Source organism: Mastacembelus armatus, chromosome 22 (genome assembly GCF_900324485.2).
Source record: "Mastacembelus armatus chromosome 22, fMasArm1.2, whole genome shotgun sequence".
Taxonomy (NCBI): domain Eukaryota; kingdom Metazoa; phylum Chordata; class Actinopteri; order Synbranchiformes; family Mastacembelidae; genus Mastacembelus; species Mastacembelus armatus.
The window spans coordinates 6,136,134-6,159,920 of record NC_046654.1 but is presented as its reverse complement, the minus strand read 5'-3'; the positions used below and the strand labels follow the sequence as shown (position 1 = coordinate 6,159,920).

Here is a 23,787-nt window from a genome sequence, read left to right as displayed (position 1 = left end):
CAGCAGCTTGGTGGTTAGCATTCTTGCCTCACAGCAGGCAGGGGGCTTTCTGTGTGGAGTTTGCATGTTCTCCCCGTGCTTAAGTTTGTTCTCTCTGGTTTCCTCCCACAGTCCAAAAACATGTATGTCAGGTTGATTGGTGACTCTAAATTGCCCATAGGAGTGAGTGTGAGTGTGTGAGGTTGTTTGTCTCTATGTGGCCCTGTGATGGACTGGTGATCTGCCCAGGGTGTACCCCTGCCTTTCACGCAAAGAGAGCTGGGATAGGCTCCAGCAGATCCCTGTGAACCTGGTTAAGCAATAAACGGGTATAGAAAATGGATGGATGGATGGATGGGTATGGATGATGACCTGATTCTCGCAACATGCTCACCATAAAATGACCGCCACATAACTGGAAACTAAAAGACCTGTTCTGAATCTGATGAAGTACTTGAAGTGCTGAAGTTGTTCAAGGTCCCAGTGGATGTCTTGGATGTCTGTTGGACCATTCACAGCCCAACCAGTTCACCAACATACAGGCTGCCGGAGCAGCTCCATGTGGACACCTGACTGTGGGGCCAAACTGTGCCAGACAAACTGTTACACAGTTTGAGCAAGGTGCTGAGGAGAGCAGAGCTGCTGAGTTCAGAGGGGTGGAGCTGATGCAGCTGACAGACACACTGGTATAACAAACTGAATGCATCAATGAGCATACACTCTCAGTGGCATGACATTAAAAAATTGTTTGGTCAATGTAGACATACAACAGTATGCACATGAAGTGAGAACTGAATTTACATCTGTAAGGTCAAACCTGACACCCCAGACCAACACCTGGACTCCTCTAAGCCCTGGAGGTTTAAGCCTCCCATCACGCAAGGTGACCCTGTGTTAGCTGTTCTTGATTAAGGCTCTTCCTGTTCTAGCTCCACAAGGAGACTCCTGCCTGTCGTTCTGCCACGTTAAAAAGACACCTCTTCATTCAGTCAGAAATAGGTTGAACCTAATAAAAAGGCCAAAATAATCCTCATTAGAGCTGCTGCTCATAGATCAGTTGCAAAACACATTTCAATAACTTAAAAATGGGACACAGATTGATCTCAAATTATACTTAAAGGCTTGTCAGGGCTATTTGATAACTTTTTAAATAGAAGTAGGTTTTATAAATACAAAGTTTGAGTTGTATAATTTTAACACACCAGAGAATATAGGTCATTGTAAGAGGCTGAAAACATCCTACAAAGGACCTGATCAAATTCAAAGTTAAAACAATTGTGGGAAGACCTTGACAATTAAAGTCTTAGATATGGATAACATCCAAAGTACTTATTGGAGTCTATTCAAATCATAAATTAAATTCTTTAAATTGGACATGACATTTTTAAAAATATAAAATGTCTGACTGAGAAGCAGAAGATTTAATGAAATGCCTTATTTTTCAGCAGACAGCTTAATGTTTTCAAGCTAATTTTAAGGCAGAAATAGCTAATTAACATTTTTGACCAGAGGTGTACTCAGTTTTGTTGTATGCTATATATAACTGTTACAATTATGACCACCTCAAAAACAATAAAATCCTACTTACACATGAATAAATCAGCATTAATGATATAACACCATAGCACAAGAGCATAAAAGTCAAACTGTTTTATACTTTTCATTGTTTACGAACAAGAATATTTTAATACTACTTAAACTTTAAGTAATGTAACATTTTACATACACTTGTAAAAGTTTATTTTTTTTATAGTGCCAAACAACCCCCAGACCCTTTACATTATAAAGTGAGTCCAAGCACCGAGCAGAAGGAAACGGGAATGAAGACCTCTCCTTCGACAGTATGATTTTGGAGCCGTTCAGTCCCTTGGCAATTTCATGGTTTGCTGCTTCGTTGTTTCCAGGCAACTCTGGAAATGTTATTGTCCTATTGCTCGTTGAACTAAACAGCAGCACTTCAGTTGACAAGAACTCCATCAAGGAAAACAGTTAGGAAGCTGCAGCAACCAAATATTATTTGCATTAAGAAAAATTTAAGAAAAAAGTACAGATTATTTTTTTTACCAGATCAGAATAAATAACACTATACAACAACTTTTTAGTGGCGGGTTCTGAAGGACAAGTTTTTTAAAATGTTTTTTTGCTAAATCAAAACAAACATTTACTGCTCTTCTAAAGTTCATTAAATTTCCATCTAGATAAAAATATGACATCTGTTGCACATACAAAAACATTTTGAGTCTTCGCTTGAGTTGTAATTCATTATACTCACCATTATATATACAGTATGTACTTGTTTTTATAAAACACCAGCAAAATATTATACATTATAGGAAAACATAAAATATTGTGACGTATAATCTTCATTCATGACGTTGGCATGTAAGTTCCATTTTAGCTCAGTGGTGGATAACTGTCCTGCTTGTTTTCCAATTATCGCTGCCATACATACTGCTGTTTACCTGCATCAGGTGGGCTCAGCCAGTCAGAAGCTGGAAGATACTAATTCACTTTGTCTGCCCCCACTAACCCCTTATGTGCCAGCCTCAGATTGAGTCATTTGACATGAACTTACATTGTTGGAGTATAATTGTTAATGCATTATTGTGTAGATGATTGATGTTGCAGCTGATAAAGGTGGAGCTTCTATTCAACTACTTGATATTCTGTTTTCATGATTAAATCTTTTGAATCATTATATTCAGCTTACATGGAAACAGGAGAAAAAAAAAATTAGCCAAATAAAGTAAACACACAAAGACATATTCCATTCCCTCATCAAAAGAAATTAATCACCCAATACATATTGGACTCAGACACATTAAAAAAAAAAAAAAAAAAAAAAAAAAAAAAATCAGCATCATTTGGAAACTATTTATTGAACATTTGCAACCAGGTATCAGTTAAATACAGAACTTTCATTTTGCTCTCTACGTCCCCCAGCAACAGGGACTAGCTCCACTTCATTACACTCTTAAATGAGGGAATGTTACAGGACTTGGTAAGGCGCACACTGTGCTGGAAGTCATTTGGCTTTCTGTCTTCTGATAATTAAAGAGAAATGAAATTTGAGTCTAGCATTTAAATGTCCAACACTGCTTCCTCTCCTCTCCTCTCCTCACAGTCAAACTCAGGTCAGGTGCATTTCTCAAAGGCCAAAAAGAGGCGAGGAGAGAAAACCAGTAAAGGTGGCTGAAAGATTCCCCTACCTTATGTTGTTTCATATGTGTAGCCATGATTGAAAAGCTAAAAGTAAAATGATCAACATGAATATATTAGAAAAATGGCAATTAGTCTTTAATACCTCGCTTCACCTACTCCCAACAAAGACCAGGGTTATAAATTAAAACTGTCCAAATAAAATCAATCAACCAAGACTCTGGGCCCATTCAGTTCCATTTCAAGACTGGAAAAATCCTCATTGAAAAAAACAAATGGCACTTTTCAGTCTCTTGAACTGGAATCTAGAATCTCGACTCCAATGGAATCGATCCCCCAACCCTAAAATCAACTCTTTCTAATTTACATAAATGGGTCAGGTGCTCTTCAAGCTTCCACCATTCGAGCAGTTGCTCCCCAGAGGACAGGGGGACTCTGTGGTCTCCGAGGGCTAGGCCACAGTTTTGAAGGTCTGCAGTATGAGGTTGGTTTGGTGGATGAGCCGGTTTGCACTGATGAAGACATTTATTGCCCTGGGAACAAAGAAAATTACAAAACTATTACTGAGAAAAGAGAATATACACAGAGCTGGGTCTGCAAAGGCTTCCAAAATCCAAAGGCCTGCAAACACTGATGTCTTTGTGTCTTTTCTTTAGAAACCTCCATAATTCCTGACCCAAAGGAACAGGATATAGTGTAGATATGCTTAAGGAGCTAAGTTGAAAAATCACAAAAGTCACATCAAAAGTCCCTTTTTTACCCACTTACCAGTGTAAGTGCCCAGTATGTTTACACAGTTACACAGCATTGTTATGCTAATTTAGGCCATTAAAAACAAGCTGAAAACAAACAATAATTTTATTTAATAGTTGAGTCATATTTAAGGCCAATAAATTTGACTAATTATCTGAACAGCTGGCAATTAAACCCAAAATTATACACAGCATAGAAAAGTAAGCATATCCTGGTATTTGATCATTCATGACCAGCAGCATGGTATTTTTACTTTCAGCAGTTTGGGAAATATACTTACTTGCTCTCCTGCTGTGAGCTAGGTGATAAGACTGATACAGATTGCTGTGTGTGCACTAAATATAAAAGTTAAAGCCAGCAGCTGGTTGGCTTAGCTTGGCACAAATACTGGAAACTGCTAACCTGGCTTTGTCCAAAGGCAGACCTATCTAACATACCAGAAATTTTAAAGCTCAGTAATGAAAATGTAAAAAACAGTGAAGTGGGGGACAACTTTTTGGGAGCAATTTCTTACCATCACCACGAAGCTGTCAGGGCCCTGCCTTGTAGTTTTTAAATCAATTATTGGTCTAGTCAGTAAAACAACTCACTAATCTTCAGTACAGCAGAGTTAGTTCAGTACTTACTTTCCATCTTTGAAGTATGTTTTGAGGGTGTCGCTGAAACTTTTGGAGTATTTCACAAACTCCTTTTTCTGGTGCTCCAGGGCCTTGATGAGCAGAAAAACACAGAAACATCATTGAGAAACAGCAAAAAGACATGAAACATATACATAATACACATATGTGTGTTTGTGACTGTTTCTTACTCACTCTGCGATTCTGGTACTGATATTTTTTAATAACATTGTTGACTGTATCCAGGAGCTCTTTTATAGCGCTGGCTATGTCTCTGTAGAAAATCAGAAGCAACACCAATGAAACCCACAGTTGTTAAATCCTGTGAGAACACAGGGCTCCAGATAAATGCAACCAAGAGCTAAAAGCAGTCAATATAGAAACATTTGCACAGCAACAATGAATTCATCATTGTAATAATATTATCCTCACCACTAATAGCTTTATATTAAATGCAAAATACCCCAGGCGTGTAGTGGTGTTATGCAATCTGCACATTTTTTATTTTATTTGTTCCTTTTCTAGTTTTGTCCTCTAATCCTAGTCACTACTGCCAAGTAGGGTTAACCCACATAAAAGGTCTCACTTCTTATTGGTTCACACATCCGACTTAACAAGTTATATCACCTTTGGCAGCCACATCCACCACAAATAACTGGATTAAATAGAAGATCTTTGGGCTGAAACAACAGAGGTCAACCTATGTAACGATGGAAGTTACAGGACAAAGCAACAGAATCCAAGCACTGTCTTGTTGTTGCAAAGATGACCAAGATCAATAAAACATGGTTTTCTTGTGCATGGGTGATACATCCTCATTGTTTTTCACTAATTCGGGCTTGTAGGTCATCTCTCTGTGCCAAAACCAAGTCTTGATCTCCAAATCAACTATCGATGGCTCGACAGAATTAATGGGAGCTCAGAAATAATGCACCTACGGTACAACAAGGTAAAGTTATCTAAGGTTTGACCACTGCACCCTATGGCACAGATCAACATATATGTAATAAATGTAAATTGCTACACTGATTTTTAATAAAGTGTACACAGCAGCGTATGTGGTCATACTCACTTGATAGTCTGTAGGAAGCGTACTCTGTCATTGATCTCATCAGGGATTTTGCTGAGGATGTGTTTCAGAGCTCTGGCCTTCTCATTTAGGTCCTGGAACTCCTGTTCAGGTCGGTCAATCATGAACTCTGCGGGAGAAGGGTGTGTAGAACATTCCCAGAGATTCATTTACATAATTGTTTAGACACACAAACAAGATGACTCAGTCAGAGCAGAACACAACGCTGATGATGTTCACTCAGCTGCATCATATGCAGAACTGGATCTCAGAGTCCCAACTCAATATCTCTGTACCTCTTTCTATCATATACTGACCTTCCACATCATCAGCTGCCATCCGCAGTAGAGATTCAGTAAAATTGATTTGGACATTCTTTTTCTCCAAGATCTTCATTATGATGTCCTGAGTCAGACCAGGGTTCTCTCTCTCCGCCTGCAAGAAGAGAGACAGAGTTAGGCAAGCAAGAAGTAATCATATATGAGAGGAAAATATGGTACAGCACAGATTGGTTTCTCCATCAAAAGAAAAGGGAGGCTTAGACCTGCAGAGAACAAAGCTAGGACTTCATTGAATGTCAGATGTTTGCTGTGAGCAGTTCAGATGAATGCACAAAAGCTCTTCGCCTGAATAATTCAACCCTGAATTACACCAGCCAAGAAGCAGCAGGGGCTGCAGAGAGACCAATCACCGAGACAAGTCGACAAAAGACCCACAAATGTCATAGTAAAACAGCTGTAAGGTGATCATATCTCCCTCATCTCTCTTCCCTCCCTGCTTCATTAATATTTCATCTGCTTGCATGATGAACACTACTGTTCATCAACAGCAGTACAGAGATAATTTATGACCACTGTGCTTTTATTGTTGCAGTGTAATCACAGCAGTGTATAGATTAAAAAAAGAGCATTGAGATATTAACAAGTTCTCACCTGAAGATTACAGTCGCTTTTAACATAACACCACCAGTCCGGATTAAGGTACCTTTGTTGCTATATCAATACCAGCAGAGTTAATTCACCTCAATATCAATCATGTAAATGGAGGTGCTCGAACATAATGAGCTCCATATAAACACAATCTAATAGTCTCTACAGGACTGATAATAAAGGTAAGATTGAAAAACTAATCAAAGCAATTCATGACTTCACATAATATTCATTTATAATGTCTCCATGTACAAGGATTGGCATGAAATACACATGGAAACAACAAGGAAAAACGGAATCTCCCTCGCATGAATCCATTTAACTCTTTAGAAAAGGGAAACTTTTTCGCATTTTTAATCCACTGTGCCTTTTATTGAAGCTTCACAGTTTTCTGATGATGAATGTGCCACACAGTCCAGTAAAATCACCTCAATTTCACTATTTTGTGCCATTTTAGACAAAACAATACATCAAAAGATAAAAAAAAAAATCTGCATATTAACCAATAAGGAACCAATAATTTCTCATTGCTGCCCTACCCGTTAAACTTTTTTCAAGATACCGCAGCATTCTAAAACCTCAGCGCTTACTTTCATGACAAAACAATGACCATGAACAAATAAAGCAATAAGCTTAGCTGTGAAGATGAATCACAAGCAGGAATAAATGTTTTTTTCTTAATTTCAGTGATGCAACCTCACTTCTGTTATTGTGTTTTGACACATGCACTTTCCAATGAAGTGAAATTCACAGCAGGCAACATGGAGTGACCTTATTATTATGTCATCCTGAAAATGGAAAATTACTGTCACCAACACGGACACAACTGTCTATATATGTCATGTCTATACATGTTGCCAGTCAAAATATCCTCAAGGAAGGAAATACAACTGTGGCAGATAATAAGTAAAAGCAGCATGTACATTACATGCAGTCGCTAGGTTTTAATTTCAGAATCAATGAGTTTTAGTATTTTATTTTAACTGTATGTTTCAGGTCTGTTTGTTGCCATTCATAGTCCTACCTTTATGAAGGCTGCTCTGAGCGTCTGGGCTGCAGACAGGTTGATCCTCTCCAGCTAAAGTAAAAAAAAAAAAAAAAAAAAGAAGAACAACACATGACATTATGGCCAAATATGGACACGCTGGGGAATCTGACTAGAAGTTACAGCTGACTCAAATGCAGCCCAGTGCTTAATTAGACTTCATTGCTCTGTCAGAATACACACTAGATTAGCTAAATCAGATATGGGCTTAGGCCAGGCCCAAGCAGCTATTCAAAAGAAAACAGCCCAAGAATTTTCAGTTCAGAAACCATTACACGATGATTATACAGTGGACTAGTTATCATTAGGCTAGTTGCACTTTGTTTGTCACAAATAAAGATTTTTAGCAGTCTAATGTCATTCCCACTGTAAATCCCACTGAAGAACATTTTGCTGCCACTATAATAACTTGGTCTCCTTACAGTGTACTGTGGTATCATCTAATATTTTAACTGCAATGGGAATTAATTGATCTTTGTTCCTTTTTCTCTGACCTGCATCAGGTGACTAACAATGCATGAGAATTATCTGCCTAAATTACAGACAAACTGGCCTCATTTTCTCCTAAATAGTGTATGAATTGATCTGTGATTGCTATAGACCTTTATTTTGCTACATTACACAACAGAACACAGTCATCTTCTGGTTATTAAAAGGTCAGACTAATCATGCATGAACAGGATTTAACACAGTACTGACAAACACTCACGAGCACCAAAACAATTCAGAAAAGGTGACTGCTGTCAGCTCTGGATGTTTTACCTCATTGAAAACTGGGTACATCACGGCGTACAGCGTCATGGATACCATGGAGTTTGTTTCTGCTTCATTCTTCATCTCCTCCATTGTCATCCTCCAGGGAGGAACAGGTCTTCTAAAAAGGTGAGGAGGAAACTGAAGCTCACACACACTCACACATACACTCACCCACTCACACGCGCACACACTAAAAACCACACAAGCTCCACAGTGACAAGAGCCTGGGGAAAATGCAAAGCATAATCAGGGATTTGATGAAAATAGATTAGGCTATATTCTTCATAGTTATCATTCTGTCAAGACATTGAACATCCAGGTAATATATTTATACAGTTTCTTCACCTGTGTTGTTATTACTAAGAGTGTTTCAGCTATCAGTCACATTCATTCAGTAACAGCCGCCTGCTAACTACAGACATCAATCACAGGCCTCATGTTACCCTACATAAAAATGATTCCAATTATTCTCTCACAGTGAGGTATAAACATTTTATATTTGGTAGCCCATTGGTAATTGGTATAAGCTGTTGAGTTCAGGCATTGGAAATGGTGCTGGGACAGAAGAAGTTAAACTTGTGAACATTATCTGATGGAAAAACTGTAATTTCTATGCTGCAATTTCTTGTTGGGTGGCAACAAATAATTATTACGTATTAATCTAGAATTATTAATAAATCAATTTGTCATGTTTATAAAATGAAAGTAAAGAATTAACAGTTATTTTCCAAAGACCAAAGTGAAATCTATAAATGTTTTGTCTGAACAACATTGTAAAATCCAAAGATAGCCTATTCGGTTTAACATCAAAGCAAATCATCAAATCCTATGATTTTGGAAGCTGAAAGCACCAGTGCTCGGCATTTTCGCTTAAAAAAAAAAAAGATTCATTTTGTCAGCTCTAATTTCTAGTCAGTTAATGTCAACACAGGTGATATTACAGATATATTAACAAATACTGCATCACTAAGCCATAGTGGTTAGCTTTCTGACCAGCAGGAAGAGATTGTTTTGTTTAATTTAGAGGATGGGAGTGGCACAGTGGAATGTTAGATGGCTCAGTGTGCCCAAACTGCAACTTAAATATATATAATCACTTCAAAATCACTATTTTGTTTTTTATTTCTCATTCTTTGCACCTTACTGTTGCCCTGTAACTGTGGTAACAATTGAATTTCCCCACTTTGGGATCAATAAAGAATTATCTTATCTTATCTTGTTACAATCAAAACCTTATTTCTTACTTGTCTTGATATATGGAGAGATGCTGAATTAAAAGGCAAAGAAGAAAAAATGTTTGGCAGTGTGGCTCAGTTCTTAGTTAACTACAAAATAATTTAAACAAGTCGTGTATATGTATGAGCAGTTTAAATATTCTCATGAGACACAGAGTACAGTAACACAGCAACACTGTTAGTCACTCACACTGATGCGATAGCTGGCTAACTAGCAGGCTAAATTCACTAGCAAACAGGCTCAGGTAACAGCTGAGTTATTCGCTAAGTTTCAACTAACAAAGCAGCTGTATTTTACCGCACTGTTTAAAGTAGTAGACTATCAATATCCAATGTCCTTACGATCAATAAGTGGGTGAAGTGGCAAACCAATCTCGATCTAGGCGTAAGGACACCGAGCTGAGGCCTATGGCCAAACATATCGATGGTAGCGAACTGCTAACAGCGTAGCTTACGTGCTAGCTACTGTATCGTTAAGTTTTAGGTTTGTAATTGCTGATGGGGTAAATAGGTAAACGCACAGTTCTAATACATACCTGTACATCGGTGTATGTGTGCTAAATGTGTACTGGTATCTACCTTTGGTCTAACCTCTTAAATGAGCCGGTTACGCCGTCGATTCCTTTGTAGCTCCTATGTTTTCTTTACAACTTAAGGCGGAAGTTTTTTAGGACTGGTCTGAGCGACATCTTCCGGACCGTTGCTGCGTAAACACACGCCGTCCAATCAGTGGGCGCCTCCAAATGTGGCGTAATCTAACATAGTTAGACATAGTTGAGTAGCCTTTTAAGTTATTCGACAAAAATGTTTGTGGAAATAAACAACCCACGGCACTGAACTTAATTTTCGATTTATAGGCTTTAGATTCATAGACAGTTAAAAGGAAACCTAAGTTACAACACTGAGCGATCGATTTTTAAGTTTTGCACCACTTGCTGTTAGGACGTACGTGGTAAATATTCGAGTCAAAGCTTTTCAAACCACTTTCAGATCTGTGAAAGCTTAGCTAATTTTTATATTATATTTACGAAAGCAAAAATGAAATTGCGATTCAGAAAACATCACTAGGCCGGGTTTATATTAAAATATTTAATCAAATAGAAAATAGAAATATTATAATTTCCATAATAATTGTGCCTAATGTGTTCATCACATATAATGTACTTCAGATGTCATCTGTTCCCATAAATGTTTTACTGTGAAAAATTTCAATTGGGTGCTATGGTAAAGCTGCAATTTTCCTTCGCTTCACTCTGCTGCTTGTGTTTACTATCCACAGTCCCAGGAACTCTAGGTTTTAGGTGGCCCACTGCTGCTCCAGATTGTCTGTTACGATCGGCTTTCCTCAGATTCATGCTGAATTACTTCAAGAACAATAAATACCCTGAACCAGATTTAAAAGCCTATCCATTCTTCAGCTGCCCGCAGAAACAGAAAGGCGTTGATGGCATCTTAGCCTTGAAAATTTTACAAACAGTCACGCCCTTCTGGTCCCAACAATAAACCTGGTTTCAAAAAGAACTTTCTAGAATGGATTTTTTTTTTTACCAGGTAGTCGATCCGCCCAGAAGAAACCCGGACCGGAATCAAACCAATCGCTGAGAATGATACATGTTTCTCAGGGCTCGCTACCATCACCGATTAAAAAGTGAGCAGTGTGATTGGCTTGTGGCGCCGAATCCACTCAGGGGGCGTTAATTTTGTACAGTACGACACGCGGGGAATAGACACAACCGGGCACTTTAAAGCCGAGCGAGTGGAAAATTCCAGTCATCCGAACGAAGAAGCTTCAGCACGACACATCGGGACCGTCTACTTTAACTTCAGATATTTTTACGCTTGAATTGAAAAAAAGGTGAGTGTGTTTCCCGGTTCAGTTTTGGTTACTGTGTATGAATCATGTGTTCGTTAACCCTTCCGTCTTTAATCGACGTAGAGTGCGACGCTGTCTGCAGAAGTAATGTCACGGCAGACACGACAGACTCGTGATAAATCCATTGTTTCTTTTTTCAACATAGCAGGTCGGAAGATTGACTTAGTTATCACTTATCAAGGAAATGCAACGTTGCTCATTTCCACGAGAGAAGAAATTCAGGTTGTTTCCTCTTTATTTGCAGACTGAAGCCATGTCTGTGAACATTCGTGTCAACAGCCCTAACGTGATGTACACAGATGCACACATTATGGCTCAGTATTCTTATCAGACCACATCTGTGCACAGAGAAGGGAACCAAGTCATAGTAAGTTGTTGTTTTCACCTTTGTGTGTGTGCACATGTGTATGTGCAGTCTGTACAGCCCCTCACCAACCCTGCTCTAAATGTGTTACAGGTGACCCCCTGCACCACAGAGATGACATTTCGCACTGAGAGGCGTGTGCCCCGGTTGGGTGTGATGCTGGTGGGCTGGGGAGGCAACAACGGGACCACTGTCACAGCAGCTGTGCTGGCCAACAAGCTGGGACTCAGCTGGAAGACCAAGACTGGAGAGAAGGTGGGTGGACATGCCTGTGCACATACAGGCAGTGAGTAATCTGCTGGGTTTGGTATGGTCACACAACATGCCTGCACTTGAAATGTGAAGGTCTTGAGAATTCAAATGCACATAAACGTCCAACTTAAAAAGAACTAAAAGTAGACATAATGTTTTCACCAGAAATAAGCTATGCCAAGCAAATTTCACCTTTCTCATTATCATAATTTATGGAAAGGGATTCAAAGCAAAGCAAAAACCTAATTATTTTCTTGGAAAGCAGCAACCACTTATGTGAAGTAGCTATTAAAACACACAAACACAATAATACTTCATGGAATGTCGTTGGCAAATAGCTGAATGGTGTATTCACATTTTATAACCAGAATATAACAGGACATGGGTGAGGCTACTAATAGAAAAGCTTTTCATTATATTATATAAATATAGCCTCGTATATCACTTTTAAGGGGTGGGGCCTCATTATAGACTGGTTTATGTTGACATGTTTGACAGAGTGTTACGAGCTTCAGTTATTCTGGTCTTTGGGATTTCCCCTTATATGGGAACACATTATTACCTCTGTTACCTAAATTAGTTGTGTCTCGTGATTTATATTTCGGCCATTTTTCTCGGGTTCATTCAGGATTTAAGGACACTTATAATAAGCCACATAAATGGTACTGTAGAGAATAAAATCGTAGTGTTTTCCTCTTTTTCTCTTTCTTTAGAAAGCGAACTACTTCGGCTCCTTCCTACAGTCGTCTACTGTTTGTCTAGGATCAGGGCTTGATGGAGAGTTCAACGTACCCTTCCGTGACGTTCTCCCCATGGTGCACCCTAATGACATTATCTTTGATGGTATGTACAGTTACAGATGTCCTGCTCAAGGTTTAACATCTGATGCCCCTTTTTAAGGGGCTAGTTTGGTTTTGATGTTAGAGCCAGTTCACAGATAGGTCAACTTGGGAACCTTCTAAGAACCGGTTTGTTTTTCCACAGGCTAGAAAGCCTCCACGGAGACACGTAATTATATCACTTCATATGTCACAGTCAAACAAGCTTCACGAGTCTTTGTCTTCTATGACTAAGCTAACTATGACTAAACGGTATTACACAGACTTGACCCAGCAGTGTGCACAGCATGTAGGTGAAGAAGCTAATATTAATGTTAGTAACTACACTACCACAGACAGTAGGTTAATCTCCTTCCCCTGGCCAAAAGAAACTGTGCTCACATGTTGCACGTCCAGCAGAAAAACAAAAGGCAAGTACATATTATAATAAACTACTCCAGCAAACATATTTGGATTCAGCACCTTGATAATGACATCCAAACATGGTCACACATGGTCTTGTTTGTCACAATAATCCTGCCCCCAGCTCTTTTATGCCCCCTTTCCATTACACAGTTTTAGCACTACTAGGCTCTATTCTACTCAACTCGACTCTGTAATTTTCCATTACAGTTGAGTACTAACTAAATGTGGGCGGGGCCTTCATAGCATTTGGCATGAAACTGTCATGACACCACCAAGCACAAGAACATCTGCACCTCCTTGTAGGACCGCTGTGTTGTTTTGGAGTAGCGTTAGCCATTTGTATTGGCTCAGCTTGCTTGGAACCTCAGCCAAGGAGATACTAAAAAAGTACCTGCTACTAGGTAGCTAATGGAAAACCAAAAGCTAGTGGAAAAGCCCCATTAGACTTCTATACCAGCAGAAAGTTGCCAAGCTTGATCCAGTTTACTGGACCAGAGCCATGTTATTTGGGTGTTGAAACACAAAGAACTAGTTTAAAATTGGACTGCGGCTTCGAAACCGCCCTAGAACTGGCTTGGTGCAAAAGGGGACATTAGACAGAAACTGATGTGTATTTGTGTGTGTCTGATAGGGGTCAAAGGAGGCAACATTAGGAAAAGTCTGACCCCAGATCAGCTCTAGAGGCCAAAGAGCCAGTTCATAAAGTGAAGATGGTCTTTTGGTGTCCTCTGCTGTGGCATGGTCTGCTGCCTACATGCTCAGTTGGCAATATATTACTGTACTGCATTAAACAGAAAGTTATTTTTAAGTACACTTTGTAGTACAATGCAGTACAGTTCAACACCAGCACAAACTTCAGCCTCAAATCATTGTACTGTTAGAATCAGCATGTCTCTGAAACTGTTTCACCTGAACTTAATCACTTTCCTGAAGTGAGAATTTATTGCTGGCCTGATATATTAGAATGCATTTGATTTAGTTTGGTGTACATAATAAAATGTCAACAGAGCTGTTAGTAAAGCTGCTATTTTGTATTATGACATGAAAGTAATGACTTGTATAGGTCACCTTCAGCCATTTTAGTTACCCGAGAGAACTATCTAAGCAATTAAGTACAAGTTTTCTTGAAGTGTGTTTTTGTTTTTAGGCTGGGATATCTCCTCAATGGATCTTGCCAGTGCAATGGAACGAGCTCAGGTGCTGGATTGGTCATTACAAGAGCAGCTTCGACCACACATGTGTGGCTTGACACCTCGACCGTCCATCTATATCCCAGAATTCATTGCTGCAAACCAAGAGAGCCGAGCTGAGAATGTCCTCATTGGGACCATCACAGAGCAGGTAATGCATAATCAGCTGACCAGCAGACTTACATCGTTCTTACCCATTTGTTACTTTGACTTAAAGAATAAATGGTCTTCCAGATGGAGCAGATCAGAGCAGACATAAGGGACTTCCGTAGGTCAAGTGGTGTGGACAAAGTGATTGTTTTGTGGACTGCCAACACTGAGCGTTTCTGCGATGTTGTACCGGGGGTTAATGACACTGCCAAGAACCTGCTAGCTGCAATCCAGGTGAGATCAGGAGCCACAAAGAGAGTTTGTTTCATGAATGTCTAGATTCATAAAACAAATTCTGAAGTAAAATATCTAAAGCTTGGATCCTTAAATTAGTTTCAAAAGAAATTTCCAGTATGAAAGGCCTCATCTGTCCTTAGAACCAACCTAAATTGTGTTTCTGACTGGTAGTTCTGACTCACCCATTCAATTTTAATTCCCTTCTAGTGCTGGCGACCTAACAGTAACCCTTTGTCACGTTTAGTGATTAATAAAGCTTAAAGAAAGAAAAGATTAGCTCTCCTAACAGTTCACTCTAGTTTCGTAAATAATGAGTCTGAAGCAGTCAGCTATTCCTTTTGTCAGACCAGGGGAGTAAAATTATGATTGGCCTCTCTTGGGTGAGCTTGTATTTTATCTCCTGTTCTCAGCATGCTTGTACTGCTGTCAGCAATGATAATAGTCTATTTCACAGACTTATGATCATGAGCAAATAGCTCAATTTTAGACAGCCATGAAGTCAACAGTAGTATAGTGCTACAGAGATGATATGAAGAAAGTCTTGGGGAAGGTGTAGCCTTGTGAGTCCAGCTTTCTTTCTGTGTTGTATTTATTTTCCACCCATCAGGCTGGAGCAGAGGTTTCTCCCTCCACTCTGTTTGCAGTGGCTAGTATACTGGAGGACTGCGCCTACATCAATGGCTCCCCACAGAACACCTTTGTCCCAGGGGCCATAGAGCTGGCTGTGCAGAGGGGTGTGTTCATTGGAGGAGATGACTTCAAGTCTGGTCAGACCAAGATCAAGTCTGTGCTCGTGGACTTCCTGGTCAGCGCAGGTATCAAGGTGAGAGAAAGGATGCTTACATGTCAGAAAGGAAGATAACTGAAATGATACGCTGATAATAACCAGACTGTCACTATTAACATGATGAAGTCACAGAAGTTTAAAGTTAGGGAACAAAAGGAACATACTTCAGGAAGAGCAGCAATGTAATAATCATATGAAATTATGTGAAAATAAGACCATGTCTTTTCTTACCAAAGAGATTTAAGTAAAGACCCTCTTTCCTCAACAGCCGACCTCCATTGTGAGCTACAATCACCTCGGAAACAATGATGGGAAGAACCTGTCGGCTCCACAGCAGTTCCGCTCTAAAGAGATCTCCAAAAGCAATGTGGTTGATGATATGGTCCAGTCAAACCCCATCCTGTACCAGCCTGGAGAAAAACCTGACCACTGTGTGAGTGGCTGAGACAAAGAATGAGCTCTGTATGGATATTTACTAAAAGCCCTGATCACTTTCTATCTCCATTTTATTTCAGGTGGTGATTAAGTATGTACCCTATGTGGGAGACAGCAAGCGTGCCATGGATGAATACATCTCTGAAATAATGATGGGAGGCATCAATACTATTGTACTGCACAACACCTGTGAGGTCAGAGTTCATTTAATCCGTCCATGTAAACACATAAATATGAAAAAGGCACAGCAAGCGTTTTGGAATAATGTACAAAGAGTCCCGACGGTTCCTCAGAAGGAAGAGGTTCACGAGAACCAGAGCAGAGTTAGTTGTTCTAATATAAACAGACATCTACACGATGTTTCATGTTTTGCAGTGGACTATTTCGATGATTGGTAAATTTATCCAATAACAATAAAATGTTTTAAACAATGTAAAGTTTGTGTAGCTGGCATTAAAGCCTGTGTGTAAAAAAAAAAAAAAATTATAACTTAATTATAACAAAACTTTGAAGACTCCTAGAGGTTGTAGTAAAAATTCACTGTTGAGGCTGTTTTTCTCCCTTTACAATACTAATATATCCAACTCATGTTTCTTTGTAACAGGACTCTCTGCTAGCCAGCCCTATCATCCTGGATTTGGTCATCCTGACAGAACTTTGTCAGCGTGTGACTGTCCGGCCTCAGGGGGAAGAGGACTTCCAGTCCTTCCACAGTGTCCTAGCACTATTGTCTTTCCTCTGCAAGGCCCCGCTGGTCCCATCAGGGACTCCGGTCATTAACGCCTTCTTCCGCCAAAGGGCTTGCATAGAAAACATCATGAGGTGTGGATCAGCTTTAGTGCAAGACTTTGGGTTCTTCACCGCAATTGCTTTCCTGCACAGAATATGTATTTTTACATTCAGTAGACGAAAGATGCTTATAAGGACCCAGTCTTATGTACATGTGTGAAATTCGTCTGGCTTAAATTAACAAGGTGCCTGCTTGTCTCTTTCAGAGCGTGTCTTGGTCTTCCTCCTCAGAACCACATGCTACTGGAACACAAGCTGCAGAGAGAGTTCCTGCCTCCACATACTACCTACATGAATGGCAACGTGGCTGCTCTGAAAAAAGTAGCCCTTCTCAGTGGGAACCATATTCCTCGATGAAATGGCATTTGTGCCCATGTCAATGATGGAGCATGTGCATTATGACTCTGAATACAATACTGCAGCCCAAAGCAGAACAGAAACTTAGGTTCCTGTTTGCAGTGTAGGTGTTAAATGCAATTGTACAGAAGCATTCCATGTGTTTTGCAATCAAATGTAATTTTACACCTAAAGCTGTGAAAATGGATCTTTGAACTGCTGAATTTGGTGTGTGAATTTACAGAATATTTGATGAATGAGGGTATCTTCATAACTTGATGTGTTGTTGTCTATCACTACCATTTTATAGCCATCCTTATGTTTTTTTTTTTGTGTTAAGCTAAATGACAACTGTCACAAACTGCTTGTACACAAACCATTTATTATGCATGTAGCAAAATGTATCTGTTGTTTGGTCAGATAGTTCTTGGTTTAAATTTTAATACTAGGTTTAGGTTGTATTTAGGCATAGGTGTTGAACAGACATTTGGGTCAAAGAACAAGCTTTTTCAAATTTCTCACCCTTAAAGTAAGATACAGGGGAAAAAATAGTTTTTAAATTATACTAAATTTCATGTAAGATACTGTGTTGGTGAGGCAATTCTGGATTGCCAAAGAGTGAAATATGAAAGAGGAAAGCGGGGGAAGGGTTAAACTTACCGTGTGATAAATGATTTGTCATGTTAAAAATTGTGTGAAAATAAACTACATATAGAGCACATCAAAGTTTGCTTATTCTCTATTCTTAGATTATTTTCTATAAAGAAATGTTTTTCATACATTTTTTGCATGTGAAAGTGTAGACATCTAAAGAAGTGCGGTTTTGCTGTTAAAATAAAGAATGTTCTAGAAAAATGAAGTGCTCATATGACAATGTTGAATTACAAAGTCAACATTTTGAGATAAATGTAATAGAAAAATTGGAGGAATGGTTCACGTTATAACTTTAATAACGTGACTTTTTATTTTATAATTTTGATTTGAGCATTTTTTTATTATCCGTACGTTTCAAAATAATCCCTCTGTACGCCAGTACAACGTGACAAATGACGCACACACGCCCTCAGACAGCGTCGTGGTTGCTATGCAACACTGGTGGCGCTAACGTTTTGTAAACAATTCTTTTAATTCAAACGTTTCAGTCTGTAAATTGCTGAGTGTTTTCACGTTGTTTCGTGTTCAGCTGGTAACATGTGGGTCACCAGTACAAACGGGTCCGTTTTCTGTTTCCCGAACAGCCTTTAAGCACTTCCGCTGTCGTTGCTGCGACACGGGACGTCAACAACAATGGCCGACAAGGAGAGCCGCCGGTCCGGGGCTACACCTCCGGGGATGCTCGAGAGCAAAGCCTCCAAATCGGACAGCGACAGGGAGTTTCTCTCTCAAGCGGGGGTGGGAGAGCTGCTCCGCGGAGGTATCCTGAAGATGGTTGAGGCAAGATCGGACGATCCCATAGGATTCCTGGCCGACCACTTCTGCAATCTGGCCTCTGTGACAGGGTCCGGCACAGCTGGATGCGGCGAAGGGCAGCGGTTAAACAACGACCCGCTGAGCGCAGGCGCACAGCAGCAGCTTCTCAACCGGGCGCTGTGGCACCTGCGGCTGGCGCACCACTCCCAGAGGTCGAAATTATAGCCTGCATTAGAAGACAGTTTTTAATGACATTCACATGACAGACGTAACCTGAACCAAATATGATATTAACGTTAGGCTGTTGTCTATTTTGTTAACCTTCCACAGCTATACGACTATTACTTACTAGTCATTTTTTAAATCAAAGGTATCACAATTACTCAGTATAATAAGCACTGATAGAAAAATCATATGTCATATCATTTTGTAACTGTTAATATTAAAAATGTAAAGTGGAATGTTTTTTTCATTCTAGCTGCTACATACTCATGTTCTTTTTTTATTCCAAATCCCAATTTTAAACGCAGATCTGCCTTCAGCAACAACATCCGTGTGGCCTATGACCTTCTGAACCTCATCAGCCCCCATAGTTGTCCAGGGGGGTTTCCTGAAGGCCCTGATGGCTCCTGCACTGACAGCCCCACAGATGAAGGACAAGGAGGAGGAGGAGTGAGAGGAAGCCTCTACACACAGACTCTGCAGTGTTTATGTAGTGAAGGTGGAGTCCCTGCCTCTACATCTTCTCCACTCCTCCAACGCCTCCATTGCCAAGATCATGAGGCAGTCCCTTATGATGTCTTCCGTTACGGTGTGCTCACATGTGCTGTTTTCTCAGACTACATCCGGCAGGCTCAGAGGCTCTATGCTGAGGTGTGCTGCCCAGATGAACGGCCTGCATCACGGCCACTGTGCATGGCTGTGCTGGGGACCCTAAAGGAAGCCCTGGAAACCTCCAAGGGCTCTGACATAAACTGCTGTGTTAATGCTAATTCAAAAACCAATGCCTTTCTGGAGGCTAATATGAAGGCTATCCGCTATCTGGAGGCCAGTGCCAAGATCTCGCCATACAAGTTAGGTCAGGCCATGTCTGGAGCACAGACACGGGGTCCAGGTGGGAACATGGATGCAAAGGAGTTTGAGAATGCAGCAGCAGAGCTTTTTATCACACGAGCCAAAGTTGTGTCCTAGGTTTCATCTTTGTTTGCTTCTAAGTGATGAATGTACAACAATTACAATGTACAACAGAGAATATAGTGCAAGTATTTTTTCCTTTGAGCACCTTATCTAAATGCAAACCTGCTACTGCCTGAATGGGAAATATCTTTTAAAAACCTAACTAAGAAATAAGTTCATAGTTTCCCCTCTCCACACTAAACCTAATACTTACAGCATTTTATTGGATAGCACTAACAACAAAACATAATGTTTGATGTCTGTTCTTGTCTTGTTTTTATTATTGTGATAAAGATGAGAAATCAGCATCTACTGTGACTGCTCAGAGATGTTCTTGAATAGACTAAAAGTATTCGTGTGTCAATCCTGACAGTTTCCATTGTTGTTCAGCCTTTGTCATGCAATGCTAAGATTAGTGAGTAGCACTGTACTGATCCACATCTAATGCATTTTAATATAAATCTTCACATTTTGTTGAGAATGTCAGAAGAATGTTGTCTGAGACATTTTTGTGATGCTATTAAATTTGATTGCATTGTATTTATGCATTTCTAACCTTTTACTGTCAGTGACCAGTTTCCCAGTTTGACAGGAGCCAATCACACAACAGACGTGTTCACTTGTTTTACTTATTTATCTGAACTTATTTTCCATTTGAACTCTTCTGTTTTTGAAATTTGCAATGAAAGAGGATCCAAAGCATTCACATTACACATTTGAAAACACTGATAAATTGGAGCAAAGAAAAACATTCAGAGTTGGAATTGATGCAAACAATACTACAAGCAATAAGAAAGAATAAAAGTGTTTCATCTCTTCTCCTTGCCCCCAGTCCAATGGTGCACAAAGGTTACTCGAAGAAGAAAACCCTATATGTGAGATATAAAAGTAATTATGCAAGATATACAATACAAAGTACAGGTTCACTCAGTAAACAACATGTTGTCATAACGTGACTTTTTCATATATTCATATTCAGAGAAAATATTTTTCTTATAGTTTTCTCACAGTGAGGTCAGTGATGTTGAAATAACTCTTACTGCTTTTACCACACCACATTTATTAGTAGTAATAATAATGTACAACAAATAAACCTGAGAGTAGTTTGTTCTTGACTTTTAATACTTGAAATATTTATTTACAGTGCTTGTTTTATTTGACTTTATATGACTTGGAATTCAGGACAGTTAAATCTAACTGAATATTTTTAACACTATGCAAATTTCTGGCTTCTTACACATGAAATATTCTCTCAACAACTATTTCACACTAGATGGCAGCACCTTTCTGGTGGCTAGCGACAACAAGAAGAAGAAAGCGGAAGTGTACAACGGTACAGTAGATTGGTGAAATGACAACACTTGAGCTGTTTCGTATATGTTACTGTTGTTACTACAACTTATTGTCTTGCGTGCCACGTCCCGCTTGACGTTGTGAAAATGGAAGGGGATGAGCAGCTGCGGTCTTTTATGTTCCTGACGACTTACATGCTGCTGAAGCGCAGGCGAGACATCAACAACGCAAACATCCAGAGGCGCAATGAGATCCAAAGACGCATCAGACACCGACAGTACTTTTTCCAGAGACAGAGGAGAATGCTTTTGGTCAGTTTCTCCCTCTCTGCTTCTATGTACTATCCCCACCCCAAAATGAAAATCATCTCTGATCACCTTCATACATAGGTGCATTGATATTGCTGTGCATTGGAATTAGGACAGCAGTTTTGCTTTAATGATAGATTAATCGTTTTGTCTATACAATGTTAGGAAGTAGTAAATGGTTTGCCCATAATTTTCCACATCCCAAGTTGATGCCTTTAAGTTGTCTTGTTTTGTTTGACCAATCCAAAAACTGAAGACATTCAGTTTAGTGGCCAGTCATTTTTTTGATGTTTTTGCTTAAAAAAGAAAGACTAAACTATGACATTTTTCTTGTGTTATTTGCATTCATGGTTATAACATTTGTCGAATCAGTCATTGCTTAAACAGTGCCCTTACAAAAACATATGCAGGCTAAACAGTTTTCATAAATTCTCAGATAGTAAGAACATTCAAATGTTTTATTTTAATGTTCCTCTTCTAGATGATGATAGCAGGGGGCATTCGCTCCAATGTCCGCATCCGCACCCGTCCCTGGACCACAACGCCACGCACTGATTGGTGGGAGCGAGTGGTGATGACAGAATTCCAGCCGTCTGATTGGCTAGATAAGTTCCGCATGAGCAAGGAGACATTCTTCTACCTCTGCGACAAGCTGCGGCCTCGTCTAGCTCGCCAAGACACCAGCTTCCGCCTGGCTCTGCCGGTGGAGAAACGTGTTGCTGTGGCTCTGTGGCGTCTAGCGTCAAACATTGAATACCGTACCATCAGCACCCTTTTTGGTGTGGGGAAATCCACTGTGTGCAGGTGCGTTAGAGACATGTGTCACGCCATAGTGGCGCTCCTCAGCTCAATCTACCTGAGGCCCCTCAGTGAGCAGGACATGGAGGATTCAGCTCAGCTCTTCTGTTCCCGCTGGGGCTTCCCTCACTGTGTAGCTGCCATAGCAACACTCCACACTGCTATAATCACTCCATCAAACAACGCGTCTGACTATGTGAATCCTGCCGGCTGGCTTTCAGTGCTGTCACAGGTAGAAGAGGCACCTACATATGCCAATACCACTATACTGTAGTACCTTAGATTTGAACTGCTTGCCTCTTTCTGTCTCTCTGCTGTGTCAGGTGGCTGTTAGTGGCCAGGGGCAGTTCTGGGATGTATGTGCCAGTTTCCCAGGTGGAACAGATCCTAGTGACATCTTACAGAACTCATCACTGTGGGCCACAGCTGCAGAGGGTGGACTGTCGCCTACCCCACCACCGATCTTCATGGGGAAACCACTTGGGTAAAGTTAACATCAAGACATTTAGCAACTATCGAAGAACATTTTTTTCAGGTATTGGATTATTATTGGTAAGGATACAGTATGCACATTTTCACCTTAAAGGGAGAAGGAGGTTTCTTCTCCTTGCTCATGCAGTATGTGAAGGTTCCAACCAACCTTTGTGCCACTCATCCATCTACCTTGAACAACACGTTACAGCACTTTTAATAATGCTGAAAAGCCATTTTATGATCGATATAGATAGGACTAAAATGATTATTTAAATAAAAAGTTTGCCCTAATAAATAATCAGCAATTTTTCCTTTTTAATGTGCTTTTTCTGTTTGCTGATTTCCTGTTTTTTTTAGTTTTAAGTTTAGCATCCTAGTGTATGTAACATCTTTGAGGAAGACATTTAAAAATCTCAATTTACTATTTTCTGACATTTTGTATATGATTAATCATAAAAACAATTAGCTGATTACTTGATAATGAACATAATCATTAGCTAGAGCCATAGACATGGAGGGATTTAGGTATGACCTGACAGGCAGACAAATACCACTCAATTACAATATGTCCATTTTGTTTGAGATTTTTATATGAAAAATATTGTGTAATGTTTTGTAAAAGGAGTCAAATAATGTTTTTTCTACTGTAGCTATGTGCTGCTGGGGGAGGCCTGCTACCCGCTGCAGAGCTGGCTGCTGAAGGCCTACCCTGAAGAAGGCAAGAGGGCAGGTCATGCAGCACTGACACAGCCACAACAGCTTTTTAATCAGCAACTCAAAAGGGCGCTGCGTGTACCTGAGGAGGCGCTACTGAGGCTGAGGGCTCGCTGGCAGTGCCTCAGCAAGAGGAATGACTGTGGGCTGGACGTGGTGCCCACCATGATCCTGGCTTGTTGCATTCTGCACAACATGTGTGAGTCCCATGGGGACGCTTTCAAAGCAGAGTGGCTGGTGGAGGTGGTTGAGGCAGAAAGCCCTCAGCCCATCCACAAGCAGCTCCTCCCAACCAGCATGGACCAAAGTCACGCTGAAGAGGTCCGAGGCCTTTTTTGTGACTATTTTGAACAAGAGAATAATTGATTAAAATTCTAATATTGAAAATCTTTGTAAACCTTTGCACTCATACTGT

At 40.0% G+C, this 23,787-nt stretch overlaps 4 protein-coding genes across 6 annotated transcripts; 3 read left to right on the top strand and 1 right to left on the bottom strand.

Annotated features, from left to right (window-relative positions):
- Window positions 1-2,839: 2,839 nt before the first annotated feature.
- LOC113138877 (programmed cell death protein 10) lies at window positions 2,840-10,265 on the bottom strand. Of its 3 annotated transcripts, none has more exons than XM_026321744.1 (8): window positions 10,122-10,265; window positions 8,314-8,531; window positions 7,531-7,584; window positions 5,895-6,012; window positions 5,581-5,707; window positions 4,704-4,782; window positions 4,518-4,600; window positions 3,590-3,671 (listed from the first exon to the last, which is right to left on the bottom strand). In XM_026321744.1, the coding sequence occupies exons 2-8, from the start codon at window positions 8,401-8,403 to the stop codon at window positions 3,590-3,592; spliced, it is 633 nt and encodes a 210-aa protein (XP_026177529.1). In that variant the 5' UTR covers window positions 8,404-8,531; window positions 10,122-10,265. The 3 variants fall into 3 exon arrangements, with proteins under 3 accessions (XP_026177617.1, XP_026177529.1, XP_026177700.1); XM_026321915.1 differs by having other exon boundaries at window positions 10,134-10,254; XM_026321832.1 differs by lacking the exon at window positions 10,122-10,265 and having other exon boundaries at window positions 2,840-3,671; window positions 8,314-8,403.
- Window positions 10,266-11,118: 853 nt separating this feature from the next.
- Window positions 11,119-17,872, top strand: LOC113136545 (inositol-3-phosphate synthase 1-A). Its single transcript, XM_026317494.2, has 11 exons — window positions 11,119-11,397; window positions 11,660-11,782; window positions 11,873-12,034; window positions 12,745-12,874; window positions 14,423-14,616; window positions 14,700-14,849; window positions 15,460-15,675; window positions 15,908-16,072; window positions 16,155-16,268; window positions 16,679-16,896; window positions 17,070-17,872. Exons 2-11 carry the CDS (start codon window positions 11,669-11,671, stop codon window positions 17,218-17,220), a joined length of 1,614 nt encoding a protein of 537 aa, XP_026173279.1. The 5' UTR covers window positions 11,119-11,397; window positions 11,660-11,668; the 3' UTR covers window positions 17,221-17,872.
- A 418-nt stretch (window positions 17,873-18,290) lies between these two features.
- tpgs1 (tubulin polyglutamylase complex subunit 1) lies at window positions 18,291-20,603 on the top strand. The gene is made up of 2 exons (XM_026320418.2): window positions 18,291-18,821; window positions 19,140-20,603. Exons 1-2 carry the CDS (start codon window positions 18,487-18,489, stop codon window positions 19,798-19,800), a joined length of 996 nt encoding a protein of 331 aa, XP_026176203.1. The 5' UTR covers window positions 18,291-18,486; the 3' UTR covers window positions 19,801-20,603.
- A 495-nt stretch (window positions 20,604-21,098) lies between these two features.
- Window positions 21,099-23,769, top strand: LOC113137052 (protein ALP1-like). Its single transcript, XM_026318419.1, has 4 exons — window positions 21,099-21,389; window positions 21,868-22,416; window positions 22,508-22,668; window positions 23,309-23,769. Exons 1-4 carry the CDS (start codon window positions 21,225-21,227, stop codon window positions 23,736-23,738), a joined length of 1,305 nt encoding a protein of 434 aa, XP_026174204.1. The 5' UTR covers window positions 21,099-21,224; the 3' UTR covers window positions 23,739-23,769.
- The last annotated feature ends 18 nt before the right edge of the window (window positions 23,770-23,787 follow it).